Source organism: Salminus brasiliensis, chromosome 23 (assembly GCF_030463535.1).
Source record: "Salminus brasiliensis chromosome 23, fSalBra1.hap2, whole genome shotgun sequence".
Classification (NCBI taxonomy): Eukaryota; Metazoa; Chordata; class Actinopteri; order Characiformes; family Bryconidae; genus Salminus; species Salminus brasiliensis.
The window spans coordinates 30,608,750-30,623,720 of NC_132900.1; the positions used below are offsets into that span (position 1 = coordinate 30,608,750).

Sequence of the window (14,971 nt, forward strand, 5' to 3'; positions counted from 1 at the left end):
CGCTTTTCCTGTTTTTGTGCTTTTGAAGCATTAAAAGGGGAAATACTCTGGATCCTTTTCAAACTATAAAGGCTTAGTGTCTCTCAAACTGATCACAGAACACAACACCGACCATCCCAGCACCATGTACTTCTTACCTGGCTCTATCGGTGAGTGACCGCAAACATTAGGACACATTAGGACGTTTTATCATCTAATCGAAGGTGTTTTAATGATGCTATTATTTTTCCTCTCTTCTTGTAGCTGTTTTAGCTTTCTTTACTCTTGCCAAGTCTCAAGGTACGTAAAGTCTAGCCCTGTTGCCATGTTACGTAATAATTCATTATTAACAAAAAAAATGCTTAGTTTTAAAGGTTTATTACATAATTAAGCCTCATTAAGCCTTTTCAATCAGCCAAGACATGCTTAATAGCTGATGTCTGCTTCTCTGGTTTAGAATGGAAGATGCTACGCTAACACTGCTAACAAACACTAGGACTTGGACTGTCACCAATTTTATCTAGGGGGAAATACAGGCCTAAAACTGTTGACATATATTTGCAATAGATTTCTTAAGCAAATAAATGGGGATTGGCATGGTGACACCTCCCAAAAACACATGGTTTTAAATGCTAAAGAACATTTCCCCCTAGTCAGGAGTGTGTGAGTGAATGGCTGTGTGGGGTACCCTGTCCATCACCCTGCCCAGGGGGTATTCCTGCCTTGCACACACACAATGATTCCAGCTATGGCCCAGGACCTGCCGCGACCCTGACGGCGGATCAATGGATGATGGATAAATGAGAATTGGGGCATATTTACCAAGCTGTGATTGGTGGCAGCCTAAATCCAGTGTTTGTTAGGAATGTTAGCCTGTCTGTTAGCTTCACCAAACTATTCCTTTAATGTGATTTACCTTGAAAAAGACTACCTACATAGAGGCCTTCTAACACATGCATAAGCTTATGAAGCAGTGCTTGAACAGTTATGACCAGCTTATGGCAGTTATGGCATCTACCTTTAAAGTTATGGGCAAGTTTACATTTGGGTATTTGAAGCCTAAATGCCTACATAGGGACTTCATAACCCATGCGTAAGCTTTGGATAACATATCTACAGTATAAAGCAGTATTGGAATTTTAACTGAATTAATATCAGTTTTGTGAAATGACATTACATCGATATAAGGCAGCAAAGTGACATTGTGTCCATTCATAACACTGTTATAAAGCATCCATTATTGAACTTATAAGGCCTCATAAGAACCGTTACTTACCATCCACACCATAGCCATTCATACCATGCCGTTACTTGGTCATGATGCTTCATAACAGTGTTATAAATGGAACGAACCGTAAGGCCCCTTATGCTCACTAATGCCTATGCATTTGCTATGAAGTCTCTGTGCAGCCTTCTGCGTTCAGCATCACAGTAACAATCAATGTGAGTCAATGTAATTCCACTAATACAATCCACCTTCCCCACCCATCCAGACCCCACACCTCTTCCCATAGCGGCCAAAGTGACGGTACACTCTGGGGAGGTTCGCCTCTTCTCAGGGGAAGAAGTCCAACTCACCTGCAGCGTACCTGATGACCCCGCGGCAAAGTGGAGCTACCACTGGTTCAAAGACGGCAACCTTTTGAAAACCTTGGAGGTGTACGATCTGAAAAATGCTGCTGTCTGGCAAGGGGGGAACTATACCTGCCAAGGAGAGAAAGAGATTGACACCTGGCCCTATTCGCTGAAGACCCTTATAAGCGAGCCCCTCAGTTTACAAGTGGATGGTAAGATGTATGGGTTTCTATTCAGTTGGGGGATGGACGGCTGTGTAGGTACTGGGTCGATATCAAAAAAATTGGGGCTAAAAATAACAGATCCCATCTGATCCCGTAACAGATTTACCCTGACAGGCAGGACAAATATGTCCGCCTGACAGTCAGCAGAACAGTTAGCAAAGGTTATTGGTCACGGGATGGGTGTAGGTTCAATGCCTGCATCCGCTAAGCTGCCACTGTTGGGCTCTTTATCCTCCAACTCCTTCATTTACCTTCTGAGAGCGTCCGCACTGCTGCTGCAGCCGGCTGGGGATAGTGTCCGTTAATGGCACCTGGAGGACACTAGATGGTGCTCTGAACACCGCGGTTAAAACAAAGACTCTTGGAACTGGATTTGGATTAAATTAGAGGCCTGATGCTTTAAACAGCCCTAATAATGTGCTGTTATTATCAACAGGTGGTTGGGCCCTCCTGCGAGTCCCAGCAGAGCCTCTACTCATCAATGAAGCGACGATCCTGACCTGCCGCATTCGAGACGACCCCATGCTGGTGGAGGTGATCTTCTATAAGGATGGGGTTGAGATCCTCAAAAAGAAGGACAAAAACCTGGAGTTTACCAGCCTCACTCTGATGGACCAGGGCTCCTACTCGTGCAGGGCCACCTGGCTTCAGAAATACGATTACCACTCTGCCCAGTCCCTGCCTGCTTTTGTAACCGTGTTAGGTAAGACCAAGCCGAGATGCAGAAGTATAACATAATAATAAAAAGAGAGTTAGGAGAACCTTTGACTGAATTAAGTTGAGTTAACTCTGCTGTATTGTAGCTGTATTCTGTAATCAGTCACAGATTAAGATGCATCAGATTAAGTTGGCCTGTCTTTAAAAATGTGGACAAAAGTATTTGGACACCCTCTTAATCATCAAATTCAGATGCTTTATTCAGTTCCATTTTCCACAGGTATATGAAATCAAGCCCCTAGTCATGCAGTCTGCCTTTCGGGAGGTTCTAAAGCGTGGTTCTGTATGTAATAGGAGACACTGCTGCACCAACAACAAGTCAGCTGGTGAAATTTTATAATTAATAATAATCCCTCCTAGATCTTCCTCCATCAGCTGTGAGTGGTGTTATTATTGAACAGTGGAAGCGTTTAGGAGGAACAGCTCACAGAGATCAGCTCAGCCCCCGAGTGTCTGTCAGACCACGTAAAGTTACAGAGCGGGGTCAGGGCCGAGTGCTGAGCTCAGAGCAGAGTGCAGAAAAGCCTCCAACTGACTCAGTAACTGCAGCAGAGCTCCAGACCTGCTGCTGCTGGTAGAGCTCCATATTAATAATGCATATGGGTTTAGAACGGGATGTCAGAAAAGGTCCTGTAGTTGCTCCTTATCGGTCTGTTATCACACCCCAGTCCATATGTGGAGATGAAGCTGTCTGTAGCCTGATGTGTATTTGATCGAAGCTTTCTTTCTTTTTCGCTTGTTCTTCTTCTCCTGTTCAACCGCAGATAAACTGAGCACTCCTGAGCTCCAGTTTCAGCCTAAGTCTCCAGTGACCAAAGGTAAGGATGTGGTCCTCAGATGTGTGACCCAGCTGAATGTCAGAGAAAAAGGCCACAATATAGAATACTACTTCTACAAAGATGAGGACAGGATGGCCCCCTCCTCCCCCGAAGAAACGTACACCATCCCAAGAGTGGCGGAGGAAGATGCAGGGATGTACGCCTGCAGGGCCTTCGTAAGGACTCTGAAGTTGGAGAGGTGGAGCGCCCTGGTGGAGCTGAAAGTCAAAAAATGAATGTGGCAAAAAAAAAAAAGTCCGAAGGTATGTGAGATCTTTATTTATTGAGCAGCTACACCATTTGGACAAAAGTATTGGGACACCTGCTCATTCATTGTTTCTTCAAACATCAGTAAAGTTGATTCTGCTTTTGCTGGAGTAACTCTCTCTACTGTCCAGGGAGGAAGAGCATTGTAGAGTTAGAAATCTAGCCAAAAACTCGCCCAGCTTGCCCATGGAATCCAACCCTAGTCTTTTTAAATAAACAATAAATAGTTTATTTAAAATTGCATAACATATTTAATATACCATACCTTTTTAGTTTGAGGGACCTTACATCAATGCAATGTCATAAAACAAAAGGGACTGATCCGATCCAGGCTTATGTTCATGGATACACGGGTATCGGCTACTTTAATCCCAATCCGGTTCAGAGTCTTTGTTTTAACCGCGGTGTTCAGAGCGCCAACTAGTGTTTTACCAGCGGGAGAACCAGAGAACCGCTCACTCACCTTCCTCTGTTTATAAACCAGCGCTGAAGAACCCGTTCAGAACCGAGTGTAGGCTGATGCTAATGCTAATGCTAACACACACGCTATAGAAACCCCAATCACACACACAGCACATTCACCCACTATAAACACACAGTTATTACACACCAGTAGACCAACAAGCACAGAAACCAGTCCAGAGTGTGTACCACTACACACACACACACACACACACACACACACACACACACACAGGAAGTGTAATTTTACCATCAGTAGCATAAGGCATACGGATGTGATGAAGGCATTATAAGTAGGCAGCCTTCAAATAAAGTGATTCTGTTTGATTAATTGATTGTTTATTAATTATTTTTATATTTGCTTGTTTGTTTGTTTTCTTTAAAGAAAAGGACAGTTTCTGTTAGTCAACTTGTCTGCTGTATTAATTAATTAATTAATTAAGCTACAGAAGACACATTCGGTAGTCTAGTGTGTCCTTGTACTTTATGAGAGACCTGTGTTTGAAACAGAGTTCAGGAGGTAAAATTGGGAAGCTCTAGGTTTAGGCTCATCTTGGTGACTGTTTTTTTTTTTTTTCTAGAGCCAAGTCCCTGACCTGAAACCCACCAAGAATTCCAACTGTTGGCTTTCTCACACCCAAATGAATCAGCGGAGCCCCGGCCCCACAGGGACCTGGGTTTGGTACCTCTTCTGTAAAATGCTGATTTATACTTTTCCCCCTAATTACTGTCCGTCTTCAACTGGATTGAGACTGTAAAAAAACATTTGGAATCTGAGACCGTATTATTGCCTTTTTATAATATCCATCATCTATCCAGGACAGATCCAGGAGTCTTCATAAATATCATATTTCTTATTTGATTTGAACACATATGCATATATGTATATGTATATAGCAATACTGTAACAATGTATGTCATAAATGACTGTCACACGTTATCAATAATAACCATTCCACCTTGCATGAGTATGAGAGTATGAGAGTATGATTTATCCAAATGAAACAAAAAATGCCTCTTCATGATAAGGCATAGATTAGTATTTATATTCATATAATAATAAACGCATCATGTTAAATGTAGATGCCACCCATGAAGTCAGAAGCTGTTGGTATTCTTTGATTATTTCTAATATATTGGTTAAATCAAAACTCTTATATCAGCTCTCACATTCTTCTATTATACAATTCAACAACAATAATAGACAATACACTGTTCAAGGTATAAGACAGCTTATTGGAGCTTATTCAGTTTGAATAACTGTGGAGGAAGCCTTTTTTAAGGGGCTTTTAAGAGTGTTGACCACCTGAAGTCTAGGCGTGCTATTCAGATATTAGAGAGATACTGAGATGCTATGGCACTAACATATCTGTGGAAGTGAGCAGTTGGTGTTTGGGTTAAATGGGTTAAAGACAGAATTGAGCCACTTGTAGTCTTACAGACGTTACCCTGTTAAAAGTATGAGATCCTTCAGGAACTTGAGGAGGTTCTTCAGTTTAAAAATCATTTCTTGAAGGCTCCACAGTTTTAAATTGTAAACGTTCCTCAAGGATAATGTACTTTTACTTTTTACAGTGTAGACCACTTTACCACCAGGCGTGTTATTCAGATATTAGAGAGATACTGAGATACTATGACAGTAACATACGTATGCAACTGAGCAGTTGGTGTTTAGGTTAAATGGGTTAAAGACAGAACTACGCCACTTGTAGTCTTTTTTCTATAAGAAAGCCCTTCAGAAATCATCCAGAGACTCATTTTTATAATAATTTGTGTCATAAGTCTCATATAATTTAACAGATTGTGTTTAGTTTCAGTTTGGGTTCAGTTCTGACCAGCAAAGCTAGCAGTCAGTATGGACAACAAGAATGGCAAAAGCAAAAGCAGTTGATTTCCCTACTAGAATAAATACAGCATGTATTGACACAGTTTTGTAAGCAATGCTAAGCAATAATGGATGTTTATGCTGCTCTGAAACAGACTCAACCCTTCCTCTTCTGTTAGGACTGCTTCTGGATGCCCTGTACTCTGGAGAACCACTGTAGGAAAGACGGTCTGCAGATGGCTCTGAGATCAGTAGTATTAGGGAGAGAGATGGTTGTGTATGAGCAGAAAAGGGCAGCTTCCCACAATGGCCATGTAGACTTCAGTGCAAGATCTGTTTTTGAAGTGGATCTCAGTCAGGATAGAGCAAGAACCCCGAAAAGGTACTGTCGTCCTCGCTGCTCGAATAGGCGCCATTCCAATCCCTAAGGGTCTCCACCCATACTTGGTCTCCAGCAGCGAGCTTCAGGAGCACCAGGCTGGAGGCCTGGTCGATGTCCTGGCCGTAAAGGGTGTCTCGCGAGCGCAGTTTACGCACCCCGTTCACCACCAGTGCGGCACGCAAGGGCTTGTTCCTCACTGTTAACTGGTAGGAGAACACGTAAACCCCAGGGAAGGTACAGTTGAACTTGCTGGTGGCAACGTCGTAATGGTTTTCTCCGTTGTAGAAGATCTTGTCGAAGCGGACCGGGAAGCCTGACGGTGGAAAGGACTTGCTGGGGTAGAGGCCTACGCTGAAGGCAGAGCGCACTCTCCCTACAGTTTCACCTGATGTACCTTTCATTCCTCGAAGTCCTCGATCACCTCGTTTCCCTTGAGGACCCCTGTCCCCTTTCATTCCTCTTAGACCTCTCAGACCTTTAAGTCCTGGAGGGCCTCTTTGTCCTGGTTCTCCTTTGGCTCCAGGACTCCCAGGCTCACCGCGCTCTCCGGGTATCCCAGGATTCCCATGCATTCCATGTTGCCCCGAAGGTCCGGGATCTCCCCGCACACCTGGGGGCCCGGTTTCACCTGGCTCTCCTTTCTGTCCCCTGTCTCCCAGTAGGCCACATTCTCCCCTTTCGCCCTTCTCGCCCTTTTCTCCAGTGATGCCAGGGTGTCCCGGTGGTCCATCTTTGCCTGTGTCACCTCTGTCACCTTTTGTTGTATTCTCGCTAGGTTCTCCTTTTTCACCTTTTGCTCCCTTGAATCCGGGCAGGCCCCCAGCCCCTTTCTCACCTTTGGTGCCAGTTTCACCTGTTAAAAAGAAAAACGATCAAATGATCAAGGTCTGCAGGACCAGTGGCATTACAGTACGTAAGCCTGAAATATACCTTTCATCCCAGCTTTCCCGGTAATCCCTGGAGAGCCTCCAGATCCACTGCTTCCTTTCTCCCCTTTCTCTCCTATTCAGAAATGATAGATATGTTAAATATAAATATAAATATATTTTTCCCCAGTATTTGAACTGTGCTTCCCACTTCTCACCCTTGTCTCCCTTTAAACCCGGAGTTCCAGTTGGTCCTACAGGTCCTATAGCACCTTTGGATCCTGGGTCCCCTTTTTGACCAGGAGGTCCTACAAAGGGGCAATTTCAAACAGATTAATCAAGCTCTCCTACATGGAAAGTTCTCTGAGGCTTTTTTTTCATTAAGAAGAACTGTCCCACATGCAGACATACCTGTGTCTGAAAGCTAGACTCACCTTGAAGCCCCATGTCTCCTTTCAAACCTTGAGGGCCTCGTTCTGGAGGGCAGCACTCACAGAAGTTGAAGTAACATTCGTTATAGTCTAGAGTGTAGTTGTCCTGTGCACCATTAGGTGCCACTGTGGTGTCGGTGTGGTAGTCCGCATAGGCCGGGACAGTGGTACTCTGTGTAATAACGACGGGGATGCGCTCTTTTGGCTTGGTGTAGTCCACAATCCTTGCTGTGACTGTGGGTTTGCCAGCGTATGTAGTAGTCTGGATCAAGTCTCGAGGAGGCTTCTTGGTGTACTGGTACTTTGGCCGCTGAGTCGCCTTGATGGCGTCACAGGTGACTGACGAAAGCAGCACAATTGCTGCTAAGAGGACTGTCCGACTGCTGAACGCACTCATTTTCTATATCTGTGGATAGCATAAAGATGATATTATATAATAAGGTAATACTTCATATGTTGTTAGTCGCTCTTTATTATAAACAACTATGTCAGTTGTGTTGTACTCGCTATAAAAGAAGAGTGAACAAGATCAGGTAAAGGTGAGATCGGATCAAGATAGCAATGACATGTGTACAAGTGTACTTTTATTCAGCTAGTTCTTTTACATGTTCAATAACAATCAGTCATCAGCAAAAAAGCGGGAATAATAGTGGACCCAGCATGGAGCCATGAGGTACTCCGCTTATAAATTCTGAAATGCTTGGTCCTAGCTCCCACAACACGCCCAGGTTCTGAACCTAATCAGACTAGGCACATTTAACATGTGAGATTAGACCTTTAAATAAAGCAAATAAGGGGCAAAAGGGGTCTAAAAAAAGATGAAGCAAAGGGGGTCTGAAACTCGAGGACACACTAATCTTCTAATGCCACAAGACTGGGCCATGCGGAACCCTGCCAGAGTGGCCAAGTTTCTTTACCTCTCTTGTGTATGGCGCTTTTGTGACATGGGATACAGCGCCCTCATGAATCAGCCCATCCAGCAGACAGCAAAAAAGGCAAGAAAAAGAAAACTAGGCTGGCAGCTGGACCAGGGGCAATGGGACTGGTCATTCGATATGGGAAGAATTCCTTCAGTACCTACCCAACCCCAGTGAGTGGATGGGTGCCAAGTGTAGAGGTTTTAGGGTTATAGCAATGCACAAGGGGTCTGAGCGCTCAACAACAAAAAAAAAAAAAAACATCAGTCAGGCTACAGAGAGAAAAAAAAAAGAAAAGAGAAAAAAAGATAAATGATGTATCCAGTTTCAGTCTGAACTGGACTGAGCTCTAGCCTCTAAAGGAAGGTTATATATAGAAAGACTTGTTTTGAACCCTGAGATGTTTTCTTTCTCTTACCCGCTCTACATAACTAGCTCAAGGAATCAGTATCGTTCCAATCTATTTGGTGTCAATCCAAGAAAGCTTTTGCCCAAAAGAGCACTGATAATCTCAATCACTCACCATGGCCTAAACCTGAGCTGGTTCTAGAGGAAGGAGCTTATCTTCTGAAGCGTCCGTTCAGCTAAAAGAAAGGTTACTAACAGCCACCATCAGGGAACACTAATTTAAGAAGGGATCCAAAAAAAAAAAGCCAGACAGACTTAAATGACCACACTGGTTCTGGTGCTGGTATGGTTTTTGACTCCAAAAGCTCCAGAAACATAAAATAAAAAAAAAAAATCAGGCAAGAATCTCAGAAAACTGACACCTGATCTGCCTGTGGACTGCAGGAAGGTCTGCAAGGTCTTCTTCGTCCACAGTCTGGAAGAAGCGATATGCTTCAGAAGCAGTACAGATAGAGGGCGGTAATGCTCCACCTCGACCTGCCGGTGACACCCCACCATTCAGAGGCCCTCACCATGGTACTCACTTTACTTCCCTCCATGGACGACGGAGGCGCCTCCGCTTAGCACAGGCGCTCAGCTTTTGCCCCCTGACCACCATGCACCCCTGAATCCCCCCCCCTCCACACACACACACACAAAAACACTTTAGGATGGAGTCAAGGTGCATGGCAAGAGAGAGGGCCTTTATTACAACCCCGACAACCCCCCAATCAGACGCAGCCAAGCAGACAGGAGTGGATGGTTTTGAGTTATAGAGAGCCTTTGATTGGGGGGTTTAAAATTGCAGCAGAAAGGTGTATAGTAGGATCTGTGAACTCATTATACACTCACAGTCAAAAGTTTGGAATCACTGTTACAATCAATCTATCTCTCATCTTAAAAAAAAACTGTTTGATGAACAGTTTGAAAGACAGTTTGCTGATAAAATTACTATTATTCAGATTAGTATTAATAATCTGGTCAGCTGTATAAGCATAAAAATCCTAAATTGTATATATATACAAAAGTACTGGATGGAGCTCCACCACCATCATTCCAGAGAACACAGTTCTTCCACTGCTCCAAAGCTCCTTAATGCTGGGGGGCTTTATACCCCTCTACTAGCCCACGCCTGGCATTATTAGCCAGCATGGTGCCGATAGCTTCATGATGTTCATCTGCTCCAGAGAGTCCTAATCTATTGGCAGTAATTCTTTCTCTACAAAGACTAGACAAGCTGTGTGTGCATTTGCACGTCTGTGTCAGCAATGGGTGCAACTTAGCAAAAATAGCTGAATGCATTCACTATTAGAAAGGGTGTCCACAAAATTTTTGACATAGAGTGTACCTTGGATTTTAGAAGTAAGTATCTCAAAGCATATATTAATATTTTAATATACAGATTGTGAAAAGTTTTATTACATGAAAGTATTCAAAATACTTAAAAATATATTTTCAGTTTAATTTATAATATTTAAAAAAATAATATAGTTAATATAATATCTTTAATTTTATGTTATCATAGAAGAAAATGACACTTGTTCTAAATATAATAAGAAACAAACTACTTATGAAAGTCTATGAGAAGCATGGTGTCCACCACAATACACGCGCCCCCTCCGTCCCCCAGGGGTGGGGTAGCGGGGCTTGTCTGCCATCTGAGCCTGAGGTGTCTTTTAGCCTCTGGTAGAGTAACAGCTCAGGCTGTGCTCGACTGGTAAGCTCTTAATGGAGCTCACTATGACCCTGTGAAGAAAAGGCTGGCTGTGGGAGCATTTGTGTAAAAAGCCTCTTTCTTTTTTCCCCTTTCATTTTTTGGTCCTCGTTCTTTTCATCGAGTTCTCTAGACTGGGGACGCTGCCTCCCAGGCTTTCTATTATATAACTATTAAATGCAGTTATTTATTAACTGTTAAAAACCTGCGACTTTGTTTGTTATTATGTTATAAAGTGTATTATAATACTATAATAAACTGGAACTGAAGGAAAGGCAGAGTGGTAGCACAGCTTACTGTTGGAGAGTTGCTAGGGTGGTTGCTAGGGTGTTCCTATGTTGTTGCTGTGGTATTGGAAGTGATTTCTAAATGGTTACTATGGTAACCACGTATAACACAAAGACACCAGATTGTCCCCAGTGTACTTTTATCATGGTGACATGATAAAGCGGGGTGCACAGACTTTTGCACAGCTATTTCTTGAGCATTCCGCCATTCATTCCTGTATTTCCTAAATATTTAAATGAGTTTTGTTTTTGTTTTTTTAACCACTTTTGGACATAATGTGAATTTCAGGATGAATGGACCAATAGAAATGCTCCAAGTTTATTTATAATGAAACCTTTGAAGATTGACTTCCATTGAAAGCTAAGAAGGTTAGGTGAACGTGACATGTGATATACTGCTGCCCTTACTAACAGATGGACCCCCTCAAAAACCCAAAAGGTGCTGGATAATCAAAGCTGGGCTCATGAGTTAGAGTCCTTGCCCAAATAATAGCTGGCCTCAGAGCAGCAGGCAGTGCAGGATAGGGATAAAAAATTATTATTACGACATCATTAACAGTAACAGTCCACCAGAAAATGAAGAGATTGGGAGAACATGCAGCATGAAGACACTGGAGACCAATTTACCCCGTTTTCATACCATAAACTTGAGACACTGATTACTGAGTTGTGCGAGGTTTGCATGCTACACAGTTCTTGTTGACTATTAAATTGCATGTAAACAAAGCTAGGCTATAGTACAGCCTCCACACAGTGGGGTTAGTTAGGTCAATGGCTTGCATGATTTTAATTGAAACAAATTAGAAGGTTACACCACCATGGAGATGGGTTTTTAATTCTTACGTCCAAAATTAAAAGTGTTAACCGAGCTTCTCCTGCTTTTGTTGGAGAGTAACTGTCTCTACTGTCCAGGGAAGAAAACTTTGGAGGAGCATTGCTGCGAGGATCTGAGGATTTGCATTCAGCAACAAGAGCATTAGAAAGGACACGATGTTGGATGATGATCACCACCACGCCTCATCCAAACCTCATCCCCAACTCCCAAACGCATCCCAGAAGGACTGAATGGAGCACCACCATCCATCGTTCCAGAGATCACAGCTCTATGGGCCCACTGTTATCTGCTCCAGAGAGTCCTATTCCATTGGCAGTACTTCTCTAAAGGGACTAGATGAGCATGTTTATGCTTGTGCACATGTGTGTCAGCAATGGGTGCAGCTTAATGTAATTAAAAGCATTCATTAGAAGAGGTGTCCATAAATATTTGGACAAAAGCTAATGCCACAAATGACACAACCTAATCAGATTTGTATGTATTTAGCTTGGAAGGCTGAGAGATGTGTCCTGTTGTCCTGGACTGTCATTCGACTAGACTTCGGTTCTGACCAGTGGAGCAGGAACGGACTGTTTATGACAGTGCTAAAACAAAGCCCCAACTGTTTGCGGTCCTCACAAACCCATTCTGAGAAGCCTAGGCAGGGTTTGGTGTAAGTGGACATTAATCTAGTCTCTGAGTAGACGGCTAAGGATGGAATATGAGCCTCCAGATGTTACAACACAGATAAAGAGCAAGCAAAACTATTTACCAGATGTTGGCGTCTCGTTTCCTGAAGGTCCTGCTGTTTCCACCTGAATCCACCTGATGACCTGATGGAGAAAATGAGCAGAAAAGTTCCAGTCGGCCTTGAGATATATAAAGTCAGGCATGCCGAGGGGGGGTGGGGGGGTGACACACACACAACCCAACCACCCACCCACCCACACACACATACACACACCTGAGGTGGGAGGACTACATTGGTTCTGGCCCAGTGCTCCACAGTCACCCATACTGAACCTGAACAAAGTGCTGAGTGCCACTGTTACTGAGAGTGACCCAGAAACCTGACCCGAGCCCGCGGTGCACTGTGCACTTCATTCACCCGCTTGCCCTCCTCATGGCCCTCTCTCTCTCTCTCTCTCTCTCTCTCTCTCTCTCTCTCCTGGCTGTTGGCACTTCTACAGGATAAGCATTACTAGCACATGCAGCCCAAGAAGCCTCATGCTTACTACAACTGTCCCAACAGAAGATCGTACAATTAGCCTTAATCTTAAACTACACATCACACCGCCTTTCTTCTGCAGCCTACTGTGACCACGTTGATGCCACCAAAGCACCACTAGAGGGCGCTGTCTGATGTATTTAGACTCTCCAAGCCATTGTTGGACTTACTGCCATCTGTAAGAGGTGACAAATGCAGCCTTCAGGATTGCTACTACAACTACCCAGTGTCAGGAACCTTGTAAGCTATGTGTCCAAATGTTTGTGGACACCCCTTTTAACAAATGCATTCAGCTACTTTAAGTTGTACCCATTGCTGACGCAAATGTGCACACATACACACACACATGCAAATCAGCTGTATTGCAGGGTATAGAGTGGTATAAAGCCCCCCAGCATTGAGCTGTGGAGCTGTGGGAGAGCTGTGCGCTCTCTGGAATGATGGTGGTGCTCCAAGCAATACGTCTGGGATGAGTTGGGGAGTTGGGAATGAGGTGAGGTGAGGTGGTGATCATCATCCAACATCCTGACCTTGCTGACATGACCTCTTGAACTCTTATTGCTGAATGCAATCAAATCCTCACAGCAATGCTCCATGCTCCAAACTCTAGTAGAAAGCCCTCTTCCCTGAATAGTAGAGACAGTTGATTTTGGATGGAAGAATTAGTGATTGAGCAGGTGTCCCAATACTTTTGTCCAAATGGTGCATAGCATTACATGGAGTGTTTTGGTCTGGGTTCTTCTTTCGTGTTAAATTCTAAGATGTCACTCACTAAACAATCCATATGAACAATGCATAATAACCCCATACGCTGGAGTCTGAGCCGCCTTTGTGAGCTGACTGAGCTTTAGCTGTCACGCTCTTATCCCGCTAACAAAAGAACGTCTTAGCTAACAGGTTAAAACAAATACAGCTGAGGAGGAGAGACAATCGCAGCCGTCCATAAAGACAACCGTCACCATGACCACGACAGCCACGGCCGCTTGAGGCCAAGCACATTTCAAAAGACTTTCCTCTGTTGTGGGCCCAGAATCCTCATCTTCAGGCCTCTCCCTCAGCACTGTAAGGCTACCTCCCGCAACACTTGAGCAGGTCAGTATGTTTGCTCACCTGGGATAAAGTCAGGGACCCGCCCTGCTGCCACTGAAACGTGCGTGACACGCTGTACATGACAATGGCTGGTTATCGCTGGCCAGGACAAGTCCTTTACTCATCAAGACTGATCTTATTTAAATGAGCTCTGATTTCATTGCTCTTTATTGATTCTGATAAATCCTGCTCTTATCAGAAGTTTGTTTTGTGTGCTTTTCAGACCGAGCTTCTAATTTCAGCTTATTATGAAGGTTTCATTAACCCTTCATAATAACCCTTTATTTTTAGACTTATTTTTGAGCTTCAGTTTTAAGACCTATTATGAATTATTCAATAACTATCCTAAATTATTCAGTATTTACTCTGAATTATTCAGTATCCACTATGATTAATTCAGTAATTTTTTAATTGACCCTTTGAACCCATTTTTAGACTTATTTTTGACTATGAATTTCTCTGTATCCTCTATGAATTATCCAGTAATTACTATAAACTTTTCAGTATCCACTGATGTATTCAGTATGCACTATGAATTATTCAGTAACTATCCTTAATTATTCAGTATTTACTCTTATGTATTCAGTATCCACTATGAATTATTTAGTAAATATGCTGAATTATTTAGTATTTACTCTGATATATTTAGTAGCCACTATGAATTATTCCATAAGTATCCTAAATTATTCAGTATTTACTCTGAATTGTTTAATATCCACTATGAATTAATAAGTAACTAACCTAAATTATTCAGTATTTACTCTGAATTGTTCAGGATCCACTATGAATTATTCAGTTTTTTGTTTTTTTTTTGCAATTATTCAGCATTTGCTCTAAATCATCCAGTATATTCTATGGATAATTCAGTATTTACAGTGTGTTTTAAAATATGCACAATGAATTATTTAGTGACTATTATAAACTGTTTAGTATTCAGCATGATTTATCAAGTAGGCACTATGAATTATTCAGTAATTATTCTTCATATT

General features: G+C 42.9%; 2 protein-coding genes across 2 annotated transcripts; one reads left to right on the forward strand and one right to left on the reverse strand.

The window, feature by feature from the left end:
• Window positions 1-36: 36 nt before the first annotated feature.
• Window positions 37-5,010, forward strand: LOC140545629 (high affinity immunoglobulin gamma Fc receptor I-like). The gene is made up of 6 exons (XM_072668514.1): window positions 37-149; window positions 244-279; window positions 1,473-1,766; window positions 2,215-2,481; window positions 3,260-3,576; window positions 4,624-5,010. Exons 1-5 carry the CDS (start codon window positions 125-127, stop codon window positions 3,547-3,549), a joined length of 912 nt encoding a protein of 303 aa, XP_072524615.1. The 5' UTR covers window positions 37-124; the 3' UTR covers window positions 3,550-3,576; window positions 4,624-5,010.
• Window positions 5,011-6,218: 1,208 nt separating this feature from the next.
• On the reverse strand, window positions 6,219-7,943 carry otol1b (otolin 1b). Its single transcript, XM_072669136.1, has 4 exons — window positions 7,550-7,943; window positions 7,334-7,423; window positions 7,180-7,251; window positions 6,219-7,102 (listed from the first exon to the last, which is right to left on the reverse strand). Exons 1-4 carry the CDS (start codon window positions 7,941-7,943, stop codon window positions 6,219-6,221), a joined length of 1,440 nt encoding a protein of 479 aa, XP_072525237.1.
• Between the last annotated feature and the right edge of the window lie 7,028 nt (window positions 7,944-14,971).